The 19,056-nt window shown below is 39.9% G+C and overlaps 1 protein-coding gene across 5 annotated transcripts in view; it reads left to right on the top strand.

Annotated features, from left to right (window-relative positions):
• The window catches only part of PHF20 (PHD finger protein 20), a 136,164-nt gene that overhangs the window by 9,705 nt on the left and 107,403 nt on the right, over nt 1-19,056 (top strand). For all 5 annotated transcript variants that reach the window (XM_020894068.2, XM_020894070.2, XM_020894074.2 and 2 more), the window contains exon 2: nt 11,860-11,974. In XM_020894068.2, coding sequence (XP_020749727.1) covers nt 11,892-11,974 — 83 coding nt within the window. In that variant the 5' untranslated portion in view covers nt 11,860-11,891. The remainder of the gene's footprint in view (nt 1-11,859; nt 11,975-19,056) is intronic.

Consider the following 19,056-nt stretch of genomic DNA (forward strand, 5'->3'; position numbering starts at 1 on the left):
ACAAACCTATGAGGTAGACACTAAATGAGATGATGTATATATAAAGCACTCACTCAGAAGTCAGCTTATAAGACAGTATTGATTTGGATCCGGGGAGCATGTGGCTGGAGGTTTTGAGCTCTGCTGAGAGTTGTTGCATTTGTTGTGTGTGCTAAGTTGCTTCAGTCGTGTGAGACTCTTTGTGACCCTATGGACTGTAGCCTGCCAGGCTCCTCTGTCCATGGGATGTCCCAAGCAAGAATACTGGGGTGGAAAAAAAAAAAAAAAGAATACTGGGGTGGGTTGCCATGGCCTCCTTCAGGGAATCTTTCTGACCCAGGGATTGGAACTCACTTCTCTGCTTTGGCAGGCAGGTTCTTTACCACTAGTGCCACCTGGGAAGCCAGAGAGTTGTTGCAGTAGTTGGATTAGAACGGATGGGGGCCTGAACTGGGCAGCCACTGGATAGTGGGAGAAACCTAGAAGTAGGTGTGACAAAATGGTGACTGAGAGTGAGATGTGAAGGCAATGCCCATGTTCTTGGCTTGGCACATTGGCCAGTCTTGGGACCTCAAACTGTGATGTGGAGAAAAGGAGAAGGAACTTGTGAGGGTAAGATGATTAGCTCAGTGAGGTTGAGTAATGTGCCAAAGGTCAGTCATTCAGCAAATATATTCTGGAGTTAAGCCTGGGCTCCTTTCCACTGTTTCTGGGAAGAGCCCCTCATTTAACCAGTTCATTCTCAGTAACTCAGAAGACGTAAGCTCAACCTGTGTTTGTTGTCTGTCTGAATTTTAATTGTGGTAGAAAAAGACTGACTTCTAGAGAAAGCATTTCAAGTATCTGGGAAGAGGGTAAGGGAATTTTTTCTTTTTTTTTTTGCCTACTTCTTTTTTTCCTCCTTCCTTTCCTCCCCACTTCTCTTGTTTCCTTCTCTACCCTCTCAAGTAAAAGAGGCTAATCCAATTCTTTCAGTGTAATTTGGGCAAGCCTGAGGGTGTGGTAATGATTGGCTTTAGACTCAGTCTTCTTTCTGTGCCATTGAGGAGAAATTAGTGATGGAGGGGCCTTTGCCCCTACTTGAAACAACTTGTCAGTTCTCTAGGACTATCGATGTGCTCTTTAAAAAAAATTTTTTTTTAAAAAATTTATTTTTGACTGTGCTGGGTCTTTGTTGCTGCTCATGGGCTTTCTTTAGTTGCAGCAAGTAGGGGCTACTCTCTAGTTACGGTACATGGGCTTCTGGTTGCAGTGGTTTCTCTTGTTGTGGAGCCTGGGCTCTAGACCTTGAGGGCAGTAGTTGTGATGCAAAGGCTTAGTTGCATGTGGGATCTTAGTTCCCAGACCAGGGATCGAATCCATGTCCCCTGCATTGGCAGGTGGATTCTTAACCCCTGGACCACCAGGGAAATCCCTAGATGTGCTCTTTTATGTTCGTTATATTGAATACTATTTGTTAATGTTGCATAATAACAGTGACTGTAATCCTTTGTGTTTGATGTCCTTTTTGCTGGTGCTACTACTATCACGCAGCCATTTTATCACCAGTATTGAGTATTTGGTATGTACTGTCCTAAGCACTTGACATCCATTAGCTTGCTTAGCCTCACAACCCCAGGAGGTAGGGGTTATTAGTCCCCTTTTATAGAAGGGCAAACAGGGAGGCTCAGTGATTTTTCTCATCTTCACTTAGCAGGCAACAAGTGGAGCCAGGATTGGTCAGAATCTGAGTCTGAAACCTGTCTGCTCCCATCACTAAGTACTGCCTGGCCTTCCCCCAAGACGGAACTTTGGAAGAGTTCCCTTGGAAGCTTCCTTCTGTGAGTTGTAGGTGTACCTGGACCTGCCGATACTATGTGTGCTCTTCTGGAACTATAATCAGGGCTGCAGGGTTGCAGCCAGGGTTTCCACCTCCCAGGCTCAGGGCTGTGGGGGATTGGGAGGGGAGCTCATTCCTGCTGAGACACCTTGCCTCTAGGTCTTCCCCTCCCACCTTGCCTCTAGGACTTCCCCTCCGCCTAGAATTCTTTTCCCCCTAGATCTTCACATAGTTGTCTCCTTGTCATTTAGATCTCTGCTCAGACCTCGGCTCCTCAGAGTTCTATCTAACAGCCTCGTCTAAAGGATCCTGCCATGTTAACTGGCTCACGCTGTTTCGTTGGGTTTTCCACTACAGAACTTACCCTCCCAGAAATGATCTTATTTGCATATGAGTTACCATGTTTCTGCATTCCCTGCTAGAGAACAGGGCCCGGGGTGTCCCATCCTCCTGCCGTCTATCTTGGGGGCCCTGGCACAGAGCCGGCTCTCAGTAAAAACAGAATGAAGGAGGCATAAAGATTTAAGCTGGTCTTTTGCTTGAAGTGTCCTTCAGTTGGAAAGGGGGTTAACATTAAATTTATTTTTTTCTTATTTTGTTTTTTATATATTTTTAACCTTTTTATTTTGTATTGGAGTATAGCAGGTTAACAATGTTGTGATAGTTTCAGGTAGTTGGCAGTGGGGAGCAGGAACCTCAGCCATACATATATATGTATCCATTCTCCCTCAAACTCTTCTCCCATCCAGACTGCCACATAACATGAGCCAAGTTCCCTGTGCTATATACAGTAGGACCTTGTTTATCCATTTTAAATACAGCAGTGGATATATGTTGATCCCAAACTCCTTAACTATCCCTTCCCCCATCCCTCACCCCAGCAGCCATAAGTTCTTTCTCTAAGCCTGTGAATATGTTTCTGTTTTATAAGAAAGCTCATTTGTATCATTTATTTTTAGGTTCCACATATAAGGGATGTCATAGGATAGTTCTCCTTCTTTGTCTGACTTAGGATGACAATCTGTAGGCCCACCCATGTTGCTGCAAATGGCGTTATTTTTTTTTTTTAATGACTGAATAATATTATATGTACCACATCTTCTTTATCCATTCCTTTGTCAATGGACATTTAGATTGCTTCCATGTCCTGGCCATTGTAAACAGTGCCCCACTGAACATTGGGGTGCATGTGTCTTCAGACCATGCTTTTCTCTGGATGTATGCCCAAGAATGGGATTGCAGGGTCATATGGTAGGTCTGTTTTTAGTTTTTTAAGGAATCTCCATACTGTTCTCCCTAGTGGCTGTGCCAGTTTACATTCCCACAAACAGTGTAGGAGGATTCCTTTCTCTCTACACCCTCTCCAGTGTTTACTGTTTGTGGATTTTTTGATGATAGCCATTTCGGCTGGTGTGAGGTGTACATTAACTTTAAAAGGCACCATCATCCTTTAATGGAGATTGAATTGCAAGCCTAGTGTAAGCACTCTTAGGTTATTGTAAAGCCCATTCTGTAGTTTCTGGAGGTTGCCAATCTTTTCAGAGTTTATTTTCTCTTAACCCTAATGAGAGCCAACTTGTTGAAAGGTCTTGTTCCCTGACCACCTATCACAAATTCTTTGTTATTTTGAGTCCTTAGTCTCTTTTCCCCAGCACATTAGGGTTGCTGAGGGCAGGGCCTCCAGTTACCATGGCTACAGTACTCTTAAACCTCTCCCAAGATAAAATCCAGAGTCCATGTCAGTACATTAACTATAAATACATTATGAATTCAGAAAATTCTGCTGCTGTTTTTTGAACACCTACTTTGTGCTAGACATACAGGAGCTTTGCACATCTTTTTTATTTTCCCCCCATACCGCATGGCATACAGGAGCTTAATTCCCTGATCAGGGATCTAACCCATTTCCTGTGCTGTGGAAGAGCAGAGTCTTAACCACTGGGCCGCCAGGGAAGTCCTAAGATACACATTCTTTCTTTTTTAAAAAATAATTAAATTAATTAATTTTTGGCTGTGCTGAGTCTTCGTTGCTGCAAGGACTTTTCTCTAGTTGTGAGTTGGGGCTTGTGTCTGGTTGCAGTGTGCAGGTTTCTCTTGTTGCGGAGCATGAGCTCCAGGGTGCATGGGGTTCAGTAGGTGCCATTCCAGGACTCAAGAGCACAGCTCAGTAGTTGTGCACAGGCTAGGTTGCTCCGAGGCATGTAGGATCTTCCTGGACCAGAAATCAAACTCGTGTTTCCTGCATTGGCAGGCGGATTCTTCACTACTGAGCCATCAGGGAAGCCCAAGTAGTACATTCTTCAGTTCAGTTCAGTGGCTCAGTCGTGTCCGACTCTTTGTGACCACATGGACTGCAGCACATGAGGCTTCCCTGTCCATCACCAACTCCTGGAGCCTGCTCAAACTCATGTCCATTGAGTCAGTGATGCCACCCGACAATCTCATCTTCTGTTATCCCCTTCACCTCCCGCCTTCAATCTTTCCCAGCATCAGGGTCTTTTCCAGTGAATCTTCTTCACATCAGGTGGCCAAAGTATTGGAGCCTCAGCTTCCACATCAGTCCTTCTAATGAATATTCAGGACTGATTTCCTTTAGGATGGACTGGTTTGATCTCCTTGCAGTTCAAGGGACTCTAAAGAGTCTTCTCCAACATCACAGTTCAAAAGCATCAATTCTTTAGCACTCAGCTTTCTTTATGGTCCAACTCTTACATCCATACATGACTCCTGGAAAATCATAGCTTTGACTAGACGGAGCTTTGTTGGCAAAGTAATGTCTCTGCTTTTTAATATGCTGTCTAGGTTTTTTTAATTTTTTTTTTTTTTTTTTTTGCTGTCTAGATTTATCATAGCTTTTCTTCCAAGGAGCAAGTGTCTTTTATTTTTTTATTTTTGCAAGTGTCTTTTAATTTCATGGCTGCCATCACCACCTGCAGTGATTTTGGAGCCCAAGAAAATAAAGTCTCTCACTGTTTCCATTGTTCCCACATCTATTTGGCATGAAGTGATGGGACCAGATGCCATGATCTTAGTTTTCTGAATGTTGAGCTTTAAGCCAACTATTTCACTTTCTCTAGAGGCTCTTTAGTTCCTCTTCACTTTCTGCCATAAGGGTGTCATCTCCATATCTGAGGTTATTGATATTTCTCCTGGCAATCTTGATTCTAGCTTGTGCTTCATCCAGCCTGATATTTTGCATGATATACTCTGCATATAAGTTAAATAAATGGGTGACAGTAGACAGCCTTGAGGTACTCCTTTCCCAATTTGGAACCAGTCTGTTTTTCCATATCCAGTTCTAACTGTTGCTTCTTGACCTGCATACAGGTTTCTCAGGAGGCAAGTAATGTGGTCTGGTATTCCTTCCTCTTGAATATTCCACAGTTTGTTGTGATCCACACAGTCAAAGGCTTTTGGTGTAGTCAATAAAGCAGAAGTAGATGTTTTTCTGGAACTCTCTTGCTTTTTCTGTTTTCCAACGGATGTTGGCAATTTGATGTTTCCTCTGCCTTTTCTATAAATCTATCTTGAACATCTGGAAGTTCTTGGTTCACGTACTGTTGAAGCCTAACTTGGAGAATTTTGAGCATTACTTTGCTAGTGTGTGAGATGAGTGCAATTGTGCGGTAGTTTGAACATTCTTTGGCATTGCCTTTCTTTGGGATTGAAATGAAACTGACCTTTTCCAGTCCTGTGGCCACTGCTGAGTTTTCCAAATTTGCTGGCATATTGAATGCAGCACTTCTACAGCATCATCTTTTAGAATTTGAAATAGCTCAACTGGAATTCCATCGCTTCCACTAGCTTTGTAGTGATGCTTCCTAAGGCCCACCTGACTTCGGACTCCAGGATGTCTGGCTCTAGGTGAGTGATCACACCATTATGGTTATTTGGATCATTAAGGTCTTATTTGTATAGTTCTTCCATGTATTCTTGCCACCTCTTCTTAATATCTTCTGCTTCCGTTAGGTCCATACCATTTCTGTCCTTTATTGTGCCCATGTTTGCATGAAATGTTCCCTTGGTATCTCTGATTTTCTTAAAGAGATCTCTAATCTTTCCCATCCTATTGTTTTCCTCTATTTCTTTGCATTGATCGCTGAGCGAGGCTTTCTTATCTCTCCTTGCTATTCTCTGGAACTGCATTCAGATGGTTATATCTTTCCTTTTCTCCTTTGCCTTTCACTTCTCTTCTTTTCTCAGCTATTTGTAAGGCCTCCTCAGACAACCATTTTGCCTTTTTGCACTTCTTTTTCTTGGGGATGGTCTTGATCACTGCCTCCTGTACAATGTCACGAACCTCTGTCCATAATTCTTCAGGCACTCTGTCTATCAGATCTAATCCCTTGAATCTATTTGTCACTTCCACTGTATAGTCATAAGCAATTTGATTTAGGTCATACCTGAATGGTTTAGTGGTTTTCCCTACTTTCTTCAATTTAATTCTGAATTTTGCAGAAAGGAGTTCATGATCTGAGCCACAGTCAGCTCCTGGTCCTGTTTTTGCTGACTGTATAGAGTTTCTCCATCTTTGGCTGCAAAAAATATAATCAGTTTGATTTCTGTATTGCCCATCTGGTGATGTCCATGTGTGGAGCCTTCTCTTGTGTTGTTGGAAGAGGGTGTCTGCTATGACCTGTGTATTCTCTTGGCGAAACTCTGTTAACCCTTACCCTCCTTCATTCTGTACTCCAAGGCCAAACTTGCCTGTTACTCCAGGTATCTTTTGACTTCCTACTTTTGCATTCCAATCCCCTATGATGAAAATCACATCTTTTTTGGTGTTAGTTGTAGAAGGTCTTGTAGGTCTTCATAGAACTGTTCAGCTTCTTTGGCTTTAGTAGTTGGGGCATAGATTTGGATTACTGTGATATTGAATGGTTTGCCTTGGAAATGAACAGAGATCATTCTGTCATTTTTGAGACTGCACCCAAATACTATATTTTGGACTCTTTTGTTGACTTTGAGGGCTACTCCATTTCTTCTAAGGAATTCTTACCCACAGTAGTAGATACTCTTAAGGTTAGAAAATTCAAACAATAAAATTAAAAAATGAAGTTAAATTTTCTTGCTCTATTCCTTTCATTAAGGGAACTACTGAACAGTTATTTTGTTTCTTCTGAGAGGGAAGAAACATGCATAGAGTATGCATATAATAGATCTGTCTGTATATATGTTTATTTGTATTAAAGAGGTAATACTGTATACCTGCCTCTATGCCATGCTTTTTTTACTTGACAGTGTATTTTGCAGATGGCTCCATATCAGCATCTACAGCTTACCATTTTACCTTTTAATAGCCGTACCACATTCTGTTGTATTAGTTCAGTTCAGTTCAGTTGCTCAGTCGTGTCCCACTCTTTGCGACTCCATGAACTGCAGCACGCCAGGCCTCCCTGTCCATCACCGACTCCCAGAGTTTACTCAAACTCATGTCCATCGAGTCGGTGATGCCATCCAGCCATCTCATCATCTGTTGTCCCCTTCTCCTCCTGCCCCTAATCCTTCCCAGCGTTAGGGTCTTTTCCAATGAGTCAACTCTTTGTATGAGATGGCCAAAGTATTGAAATTTCAGCTTCAACATCAGTCCTTCCAGTGAACACCCAGGACTGATCTCCTTTAAGATGGACTGGTTGGATCTCCTTGCAGTCCAAGGGACTCTCAAGAGTCTTCTCCAACACCACGGTTCAAAAACATCAATTCTTTGGCGCTCAGCTTTCTTCACAGTCCAACTCTCACATCCATACATGACTACTGGAAAAACCATAGCCTTGACTAGACGGACCTTTTTTGGCAAAGTAATGTCTCTGCTTTTTAATATGCTATCTAGGTTGGTCATCACTTTCCTTCCAAGGAGTAAGTGTGTTTTAATTTCATGGCTGCAATCACCATCTACAGTGATTTTGGAGCCCCCCAAAATAAAGTCTGACACTGTTTCCACTGTTTCCCCATCTATTTGTCATGAAGTGATGGGACCAAATGCCATGATCTTAGTTTTCTGAATGTTGAGCTTTAAGCCAACTTTTTCACTCTCCTCTTTCACTTTCATCAAGAGACTTTTTAGTTCCTCTTCTCTTTCTGCCATAAGGGTGGTGTCATCTGCATATCTGAGGTTATTGATATTTCTCCCGGCAATCTTGATTCCAACTTGTGCTTCTTCCAGCCCAGCATTTCTCTTGATGTACTCTGCATATAAATTAAATAATCAGGGTGACAATATACAGCCTTGATGTACTCCTTTTCCGATTTGGAACCAGTCTTTTGTTCCATGTATTCTGTTGTATAGATGGCCATAATTCATTTAAGTGGGCCTCTTTTGATGGGCATTTTAATTGCAGAAATTTATTGTTCATCCTCACAGGTAATTGGGCAGACTTTGGGGGATGAATCTGTAGGATGTCACTGGCTATGGGTCTGTTGGGTTGCAGGTATTTGCATATTTGTAGATACTGCCAAGTTGCCTCTAGATAGGATTTTCCAATTTATGCTTCTACCAACAGAGTATAAGTATCATTTTTCCTCATCCCCGAAAGCACTGGGTATTTTATCTCGAAATTATTAGCCTGAAAAGCGAAAAGTTGTTACTTTGATTTGCATTTCCTTTAGTTTAGGATGATGTTACATGGATAAGGATAATATAATCATATGCTTATTAGATCTTTGTATTATTCCTGCCCCCCTTCCCCACAAGCCTCTCCCTTCCCTACCTGGGAATCTGCCAGTTCTCACATTTTGCTCATTTTTTTTTATTTTTCATTTTGCTCATTTTTAAGTGAGTTGTTTGGCTCTTTTATTCTTGGTTTATATGCACTCCTTGTTAATAAAGTAAGTTAGCCCTTTGGTCATATGTGTTGAAGTTATTTTCTCCAAGTTTGTGAAAGTGCCCTTTAAACTGTGTTACACAGTATACATTTAAAGGATTCGTTATCATTGGTACAGGGCCATCGACTGCAAATACTGTATTTAAGGAAATAAACTAGGCTCTCTTGTCTCCTGTGGAGCAGTGAGCACACATTGTAGGGTAATTTGTTTTTTTATTTTATTTTTAATTAAAAAATTTGTTTGACCTTGCTGCATGGCAACTTAGTTCCCCCCAGGGATTGAACCCATGACCCCTAACTGCTGGACCACCAGGGAATTCCCTGTAGGGAATTTTGAATTTAAAGGAGTAGTTTGAAGTCCTGCCAGGGTCTTTAAAATGGAATCATATATGAGTACAGATTGCATCAGATTTTTTTTCTCATAGTTTTCCTGGGTGTCTTTATTGAACATATTTCCTCTTCCTATTCTGGAACTAGAACTTTTTGGAAGAAAAATCTAAGGCCCTGAAGAATGCATAAGTTAAAAGCTACAGAATCTTAGCCCTCTTACAGCTTGAGAAAAATGTGTGTTTAAATGTAAGAAGTAAAAACTTATGCAATCTTAATTCCTACTTCTGTCTTGAACTATTTTTTATTCTTTAGTAGATGTTGTCAAATTAAATTGAGACTTTCAGACGGTTGTCCCTCCCTTTGCCCTTTGTTAGAGCCCCTTCATCTCTTCTCAGTGTTTGTGTTTGTCTTCCTGGGCAGATAGGAGCTGGGACTGAGTTGGATTTCTGATTCCTGATTTCCAGCACAGTGCCTTTCTGACAGTGCTCACTATTGATTTGTTGAATAAATTAATGTGAAATTTAAAAACAAACTCTGCCATCCTGGAGGAGTAGAGGGATTTAGGCATGGAGCGTAAAAGTCCAGATTAGTCCTTAGTCTTGTTCTGACTGGTATCAGAGTGGAGCTTCAAATAAATGGGTCAGAGTTACAATGAAACCTGTTTCAGTTCATGATAAGGAAGACCTTCAACAATTCTGCCTCAAGAGGAGTTGGTTTTCTTGAGCCATTAAGAATAATTTGCTCATTTTCATTCACTGCCTTGTTCCCACACTCCTGTATTTTAATTGGAAGGCCTCCTTAGGGAAGCTGTGTGGTAAAAGAATTAATTCAGAAATCAAGCAGACCTGGGCTTTTGTTCTGGGGCTGGTCACTTAGCACCAGAACCTTAGCCCAATTACTTTAAACCAAATTTCTTCTTATGTGATAATAGGATTATAATTAGCTGCTAACCATATAGTCCTTATACCATTCCTTAAATGGATTATCTCATTTAGTCTTCACATCCACTGCCTGGAGATAGGTACCTGGTATCACCATCCCCATTTTAGGGAGAGAAAACAAATGCTGAGGGGTTAAGTAATTCACCCAAATTTTTTCCCCTAATAAGGGGTGGGGTTGAGGATTAAAGGCCAATAATTTAATCCTATTACATTAATGCCATCTCTAAAAGGGAACTGTCTCCCTGCATGAAGTCTAATAAATACTAGCTGCTCTGGTGAGTTTTCAGTGCCACTCTTTCTTCTTGTGTACCATCATCTTTTCATATAATCTGAGAGGCAAAACTGTTAATCTGAATATTACTTGGTATACATGAAGTCAAAAAGATAATTTGAGGTGCTTTTTCAGGCAAGTCAAAATGAAGACTGTTTACTTATATTAGGTTTGATATCTCATTTTCCTGGAGAGTGTAAAGTATAGCCGGTCAGACCTCTGACTTGCCCTTTCCTAGGGTCCATATCATCCAAATACTCTTGTTTGACATAGCCTTTCAGTTGAAACTATCAACTGTTCCTGTCTTAGTCTGGTATTTGCTTTATGTGTTTCCCAATATCAGCCCCTTGGAATGAGTTGTTTAATATAATGGATAGCTCATCTTGTATATTTTTTTTTTCCTCATTGGAAATTTCCAGTGCAAAAAGTTGTAAATTTAGGAAACTTTAAGAGGGAGAGATCACTTACAACCTGTTTTTTTTTCTTCCAGTCTTTTTTTTTTTTTTAAATGCACATGAGTTTTACTGTGAGTTCAGATGGATATAATTTTACATCCTCCTTTTTCATGTAATATATTGTAAGACAATGTGATGGTATGTACACATTAGATATGAGGACCCACTTCTGTGATTATTCCTCGTTCATCTATTGCAAAGATTGCCCTTGTAATATGAGGCAAATATTGCCCTGACAGTGCTCTGGCATTGCTTGGGTTCCAAAGTTCAGTGGGAGAGAATTTACTGGGAGTTGGCCTTGCTATATGGAGGTGGCCTGCTCAAGTGCTCCAAGAGCTCAGAGCGGCTGCATCTCCAGCAAAACCACCACTGGCCCCTAAAGGTCAGTTTTACTCATATGGATAATGATCACCAATCCCACTTTGTCAGAATTTACTCAAGAAGCAGCAGAAAATACGGATAGAACAAACAATGAATAGACATTTCTTGTCCAGCCTTCCAAAAGTAAAGGACCAGAAATCGGAGTTCAGCTTTTGTTTCCTTCCTTTGTAGCACTTAAAATTCATAGCAGTTGAAGTTTGCAGTTAAGTCATTTGTCTGTTTTACTGGCTACATTTTTTTTTCCCCCCAGTAGACTGGAGGCTTCAGGAGGCCAGGAATTGTGTCTCTTTTGGTCTTGAGGACTGTTTTTCTAAAGTCTCTCAGCAGATGTTTGTTATCATTTGTCTTCAGCAAATGATTAAATTTACTTCTGAGTGACTTTTTCTTTGGTGTTCTGAGGAGTCCCCCTTACAGGTGAATCTTTGGTAAGCAGTGTTGGGGGCTTCTCAGGGGGCGCTAGAGGTAAAGAACCTGACTGCCAATGCAGAAGATCTTCCCTGGGTCAGGAAGATCCCTGGAGGAGGGCGCGGCAACCTACTCCACTATTCTTGCCTGTATAATCCCGAGGACAGAGGAGCCTGGGGGCTACAGTCCATGGGGTCGACAAGAGTTGGAGATGACTGGAGCAACTTAGCACTCCTTCCAGTTCCAGAGATGCAAGATGCTGCGTGTTAGAGGAGGAGGAACCAGTGGAGGGCACACCTGTGCTAGGATGAGGGCAGGAGTAAAGCAGGGCGCTGACGCCGTTTCCTGGAGCTTTGTGTTTTGAATAATGCCTGTTTGTCTTTTATGTGTAGTGAGTGATACTCCACTCTGGGCAGACTTTGCCTAAGTTTCATAAATATTTAATTGGCTTTTTCAGGAGAATAAAAGCAGCCCCGTTGATGACTGAAAATGACAAAGCATCCACCTAACAGACGAGGAATCAGCTTTGAAGTGGGAGCCCAGTTGGAAGCCCGGGACCGATTAAAAAACTGGTACTTTTACATTTTTCTGTTAATTAAATCCCTTCAGTAAAGGACATTTGCCAGCACTCTTAAAGAGGGGTAGCCTAGGCTTTTCTGTAGTGTGTTCCTGCTCCCTGACTCTTAAGTCTAGAGCTGTGGTAATATCTTTCTCTTTGGTGCTGGGATCCCTGTGTTGAGGGAACTATCTAGTTATATCTGTTTCCCTTTTCTGCCTGTTCATCTGCAGGAGTTATGGGAAGAAGAAGCAGGAGTGGCTACAGGGAAGGGAAGAGTTATTAGTGGCAACTTATTCTTGGCTGCCTGTCTGAAAGATCAGAGATGGAAGAATGAAGAAAAGGGGGGTAGATCAGAGTAGTTTGTGTGTTGCAAACAACCCCTCCTGTTTTCTGGGTGTGTTGTTGTACAGTTGAAACTTAGTCATCACATTGAAGGGATGATTAGGTTTAGAAACTGAGAGGTTGTAATCCCAACTTTGTCAATGACTCGTGACCTCTGGTTGGTAATTAGCCACTCTGAGCATCAGCTTCATCTGTAAATGTGGGTATTAGTAATCCCGACCTCAACGGAGTTTTTCTGAGAATCAAATAACAGGATGTGTGGGGAAAGGCCTTGTAAACTGTAAAGTGGTGGTTGTTGTTGAGGATATCCTAGAGTTTAGTCTTTTGTTTATGCTTAAAGTGAAAGTGAGGATTTCAAAATTCAAACCTTTCTATGAGTTTTCATAAGGAAGACTGTAGTGCTTTTGAGTGTCAAAATAGACAGGCTGACCAGTGCCTGGTGTTTAGAAGGAGAAGATGAGAAGAGAAGCAGGGGAAATGGGGTAGAATATGTCTCTGCTGCCTTTTGGGGCTGGGAGATGTGATATAAGAATTAGACTCTTTGAACACCTGCTTGTTTCTGTAATTATTTCCCTTTCTTGGTTTCCCTCAGTATTTTTAAAGGCAGCTTAATCAAGAGAAAGAATTCTTTTTAGATTTGGAGAAAAAATTAAAATATTGAAAAAGTTCGAAAGTACAGCTAACTGTAAGATAATCTGTGTACTTGTCACCCAGAATTACTGAATTTTAACACTTCTATTTATATTTAAAAAAAATAAAGGACATGAAACGTTCCTGGTATAATGGTAGTATCTTTTATGCCCTTCCCAATTCAGTTCCACTCTTGCCTTCCTTAGAGGCAGCCAGCATCCTGTAGTTAGTTCTGTCCTTCCCATGTTTTACATTTTTACTGTATGTATTCATAAATAATACTAGTTAGCATCACTTTGGGTGTTTTTAAAAAATTCATGTAAGTGTTCTCATATTGTTTGTTTCTTTTCTGTAGTTCATATTTTTGTGATTTACCCATATTGGTATAGATATTTGTCCTCATTTCTGTATAGAGTTCCACTGAATGAATATACCATATTTTGTTTATTTAGTCTCCTACTAATGGACATTTAGATTCTAGTTCTTTACTTTATACACAATGCTACCTTGAACATTTCTATAATATCTCTTTGTGCACATGTGCAAGAATATTTCTTGGGTAATGGCTTACAGACTTTTTTGACCATAATCTAGTATAAGAAATACTTTAAAGAAAGCCAGTGTGGTACTTGCCGTATACACAATATAAATTTGAAAGAAGCAAAACTTTTGTGAAACAGCCCTTAACCTTAATACATTCAATATACTCTAATGTTTCCTAATATACACACAAAACTGCTGGTTGTGAACCATTAATTTGATTTTTTTTTTTTAATCAAGCTGAAAATCTGGTTTCTCAACAGGGAATGCCTCAGTAATTTGATTTTACAATCTACTGATTTTACAATGTACTGCAGTCTGAGAAGCCCTACTTCAGTGAATTTGTTAAGTAATATGATAAACACATTTTTAGTTTTACTGGAAATTGCACAGAGTTTTAACCACTGGATCACCAGGGAAGCCCCGAGTTTCAGCTTTTTATTATGAAAAGATTTTAAACATAATCAAAAGTTCAGAGAATACTGCAATGAATACTATGCATTCCACCTGTATTCACTAATTGTTAATATATTTACCCAACACTTATTATAATGTAATTAATTGTAATTAGCAATAATTTCATAATATCTAATATCCAGAACCTATTCAGATGTATGTCTCTTTAGTTACTTTTTTTTTCTTTCTTTCTTTTTTCTTTCTTTAGTTACTTTTATCCCATGATAATCCTTCTCCCCTCCCCTACTCTTTGCCTTTCATGACGTTACTTTTAAGCAACATTTATTTTGTAGACTATTCCACATTCTGAGTTGGTCACATTGTTTTCTCATGGCGAGTTTAACTTGTTTCTTGTATTCTCTATTTCCTGTAAACTAGAAGTTAGGTTTAGACTTCAGGTTAAACATTGTGTTGCAGAATGGTTGAACGGTAATGCTATGTGTTTCATATCGCATCCCATTAGGGGACACATAAAGCTATGTCATCCCACTCTCTTTCCAGTGTATCACTTGGATAAAGTAATGACTGCCATTTCTCACCATCTTAAAAGTGTATTTTTCCCTGTCAGAGTACTAAATAATTTGTGGGGGTACTTTGGAATATATCTTAATTGTTTCCTTATACCATTTACTGAATGATTTTTAGCATCCATCAATAATCCTTTCCCTCCATCAGTTACTATACCAGAAGTGGAAGGATAGTGGTGTTTTCACCTCTCTCATTCAGTGTTTTATTGTTACAGCTGATGTTCTTTTGTAAGAAGAGCATTTTTTTTTTCTTTATTCCTTTTTAAAGATCACTAAGGACTGAGATTATTCAGTGTGGTGTTGTAGTCGGTTACATTCATTATTTTCTTTTGTGCTAAAATTTTCCCAAACTTGGTCGGTGACAGCCTCTTTAAACCAGCTTCTTTGATCTTTTGACACACTCCTCTTAGTCGTTGAGGAGTCCTTGTTTTCTGGCATTACTAGAAGCCCTAGATTTATTTTACCTGTCCTGCTCCCAGACCCTGTCCATTTCTGCAAGGAGACCTGGTTTCTTTTAGTTAGAAGTGGTACTTGAAACTTAAGTTCTAAGTTGGGCACTGGGTTTGTTTATTGCTGCTAGAATATCTTTGCTTTTAAGACTTTTTTTAGTGGTTGGAGCTAAGAAATAGTTGTTTTGAAACATTATGAGTTCATTTTTATTTTTTGGCCATACCACGTGGCGTGCAGAATCTTGGTTCCCAGACCAATCAAACCCATACCCCCTGCATTGGGAGCACAGAGTCTTAACCACTGGACTACCAGGGAAGTCCCTGTGACTTCATTTTTATATTTCTAATTTAAATGAAACATTTTGTAATTTTTAAAATTTTGCCTTTCTTTTATATTAAAAGTCTTTGTTTCTAATCATGCTAATATATTAATCCATTTGCTTTATTCTGTATTATACACAAAATAGTTTCAAAGTTACAATACTGGTATTAAAAAAAATCTGAGTGAAATTTCAGATTTTCCTGACATTTAAAAAAATTATGAGAACTTCCCTGGTGGTCCAGTGGTTAAGATTCTGAGCTCCCAATGCAGAGGGCCCATTCCCTGGTCAGGGAATTAGATCCCATATGCCTCAACCAAGAGCTCACATGTTACAACTAAGTCCTGGCATGGTCAAATAAATAAATATATTAAAAAAATTATGTACCCTTCCCCCTAGGATAAATTATAGTTCATTTGCTACAAATTAAATAGGACTCTAAATTAAATAATGTGAGTTCCTTCTCAATACTCTTACAGCATAATTTTATTTTTACATTAAAATTTTTTTATGTGCGTACAGTAAAATTTCCTTTTTCGGTGTATATGCCTATGAGTTTTAGTTCATGTATAGATTCTTGTCAGAACTAATAGTAAACAGAGTACTTCAAAGACTTCTCTCATGCTACACCTTTGCCAGCCTATACTTACTTTATTTGATTATTTTGTTTACTGTCTTCCTCACTAGAACGCTAACTCAGTAAGGAATAGGGTGTTTTGGTTTCCGAAAAACAGTGCAGTTGATTGATTTGGAAATTGGAAGTGGGAGAAATGGGAAGTGAGGTGAAGAGACTGAGAGAGCTATGGACTATCTTGTGAATCTGACCCTGGAAAGGAGAAAGGAGGATGATTGGAAGTCCTAGAGTGCAGTGCAGTACTCAGAAGATTTTGGCAATGGAGGTGGTGAGTCCTCAAGCCAAGGTGCTGTAGAAAGAGTCTTGTCTCCATATATCCCTGTTCACTCAGCCGTTGGCTGGGGACAGCCCCAGGGAAGTGTGGCCATGGAACAGAGGTGGTGGTGAGTGTCAAGCTGCTACAGCTGGGGTCAGTTATTAGCACTTGCTAAGGATGTGAAGGGTATATTTTCAAGGCAGCCACATAGATGCTCAATAAAATTTGGGAGCTGAGTTCCAGATGATTGTAGGAAAACATTTTCCTAGGTTGTTTTATTTTCTTTTTCTAGGTTGTTTTGATTGCTTACATCTTAAGCTTGAAAGAAAAAAAGTTTTTTTTAATTGTAGTTTAGTTTGTTCACAATAGTGATTCAGTTTTTTTAAAAATTATATTCCATTATAGGTTGGGACAAGATATAAAAATTCTTTGTACTAAACAGTAAATCCTGTGGTTTATCTATTTTATGTACAGTAGTTTGTTTCTATTAATCCCATACACCTAGTTTGTCCCCTCCCTTCTCTTTGGTAACCATAAGTTTTCTTTGTTTGTGAGTCTGTTTCTATTTCGTTTATAGATTCATTTATATTGTCTTTTATATTCCACATATAATGTGTAGTGTTTGTCTTTCTTTGACTGTTTTACTTTACTAAGCATAATATTCTCTAGGTCCATCCATGTTACTGCAAATGTCATATTTCATTCTTTTTAATGACTAAGTAATATTCCATTATATATGTTTATACCACACCTTCTTAAGCCAATTGTTGATGGGCACTTTCGTTGTTTCCATGTCTTGGCAATTGTCTTAACAAATAGTGCTGGTATGAACATTGAGGTGCATGTATCTTTTTGAATTAGAGTTTTTGTTTTTTCTGAATATTTTTCCAATCCCACCCAGGAGTGGGATTGTTAGATCATATAGTAGCTCTCTTTTTAGAGTTTTGAGAAGCCTCTATACTGTTTTCCATAGTGGCAATACCAATTTGCATTTCCACCAACAGTGTATGAGGATTCCCTTGAGAAACTGTTTTTTAGTGTTATAGAATTAGGTAGCAACTAGGTAAAGGACTGACTGGAAGGCTCTCCATGTGCAGCGTCTCCATTAAGATTTCTCAACAAGCTATGGGGTTCTTTATTGTTTCAATTTTATAAATGAGGGAAGAAACTGAGGCTCACAGAGGCAAAAGTCTTTGGCCCAAATTTCAGAGCTGGTGGGTGGTAGAGCTGGGATTTAAAATCCTGTTGATCTATGACTCCAAATCTTGGCCATATCTCCCAGGTGATTCCTTTCTCTGGTGATATTTTTTCTGTGTGCGCTTCCCTATTTCCTAGATTGCCTACTAGTTGCAAAAAAAGAAAAAAATAAATAGGGTGGGGATGAGAAGAGTTACTTTTCAAAACACATGACGAAGTGTAATAGAGACAAAAATGTGACTTCGAGTGGTCTTTCTGGATTAATGCTTTTATAAAAAGTCTGTAGTTTTGATTAATTTTGTCTGTATTACTTAAACAGAACCCTGTTTAAGGGTTCACCTTTGTTAACTCACCTCTTCTCACCTTTGTAAACTGCACATTTTCTACTTCTGTTTAACTGTTAACAGTAACAATGACGGCAAAAATTATCAAAGATTTTCTATGTATCAGGTATGATGCTATTTGCTTTACATGGGCCATCTCATTTACTCCCCCATAGCAAGCCCATTGGGAACTGAAGCTCAGAGATAGAATGACTTGCCCAGGGTTAGAAGTTAGTCACTTTCAGAAGAAGTTGAATCTGAGACCTCCTGACCCAGTTTTGTTTGATTACAGTGTTTTGTGTACCTTTTCCAGAATTTATTTATAGAACACCCAACCCAACTTTTCTTAAATTACAAGATCCTCCCCAAATCATGGAATTAGGATATTTTTCTTTTTTTTGGAGGGGGGCATGCTGTGCAGTTAGTGGGATCTTAGTTCCCTGACCAGGGATTGAACTTGGGCCCTTGTCATTGAAAGTGCAGAGTCCTAACCACTGAACTGCCAGAGAATTCCCTCAGAAATAGGATTTCTGTTTTCTCAGTGAAAGTGAAAGTTGCTCAGTTGTGTCCGATTCTTTGTGACCCTGTGGACTGTACAGTCCATGGAATTCTCCAGGCCAGAATACTGGAGTAGATAGCCTTTCCCTTCTCCAGGGGATCTTCCCAACCCAGGGATTGAACCCAGGTCTCCCGCATTGCAGGTGGATTCTTTACCAGCTGAGCCATAAGGGAAGCTCAAGAATACTGGAGTGGGTAGCCTAGCCCTTCTCCAGCAGATCTTCCCGACCCAGGAATCCAACTGGGGTCTCCTGCACTGCAGGCGGATTCTTTACCAACTGAGCTATCAGGGAAGCCTGTTTTCTCAGAGACAGGCATTTATAAAATACAGATTTAGATTTTCCATGGAGATCATTAGTTCTCAAAGCAGTTTATATCACCAAACAGACTATAGAATATTGATAAGAATCCACATTCTAATTTTAGACCTACCACTGTGGGGTGAACCATCCATCTTCTGCTCTGGAGATGGAGTAATCCTGCCTGCCCTCTTCTGCCGTTGCATTGATAAGCTGAGTGTCTAATGTATGAGAGTCTGCAGTTTCCTAGTAATGATGCTTGGTGGATGGAATGGAAACTGCTTTTTCTGATGCCTTCTGCCTTCTTCCTGTCATCTGGTGGGAGCGCACCATCTGTCCTGAACAGTAGGCTTGGCCTTCCCTGTTTTTACTCTGAACACAGTGCAAAAAGCTCCTTCTGTCTATTTCTTTCCTGACTCTTTGGCATGTTTCCACCACCTTGTTTCCATTTAAGTTGATCATGGTATCCTTCCATTTCTTGTACAAAGGATTTCAGAATCTGAGTTCCATAATGTCCTTAGCTCTCTTTCTTTTCTATTTCTTTTTCATTAGGATTATTTGCAC

Source organism: Odocoileus virginianus, chromosome 9 (assembly GCF_023699985.2).
Source record: "Odocoileus virginianus isolate 20LAN1187 ecotype Illinois chromosome 9, Ovbor_1.2, whole genome shotgun sequence".
NCBI classification, from domain to species: Eukaryota; Metazoa; Chordata; class Mammalia; order Artiodactyla; family Cervidae; genus Odocoileus; species Odocoileus virginianus.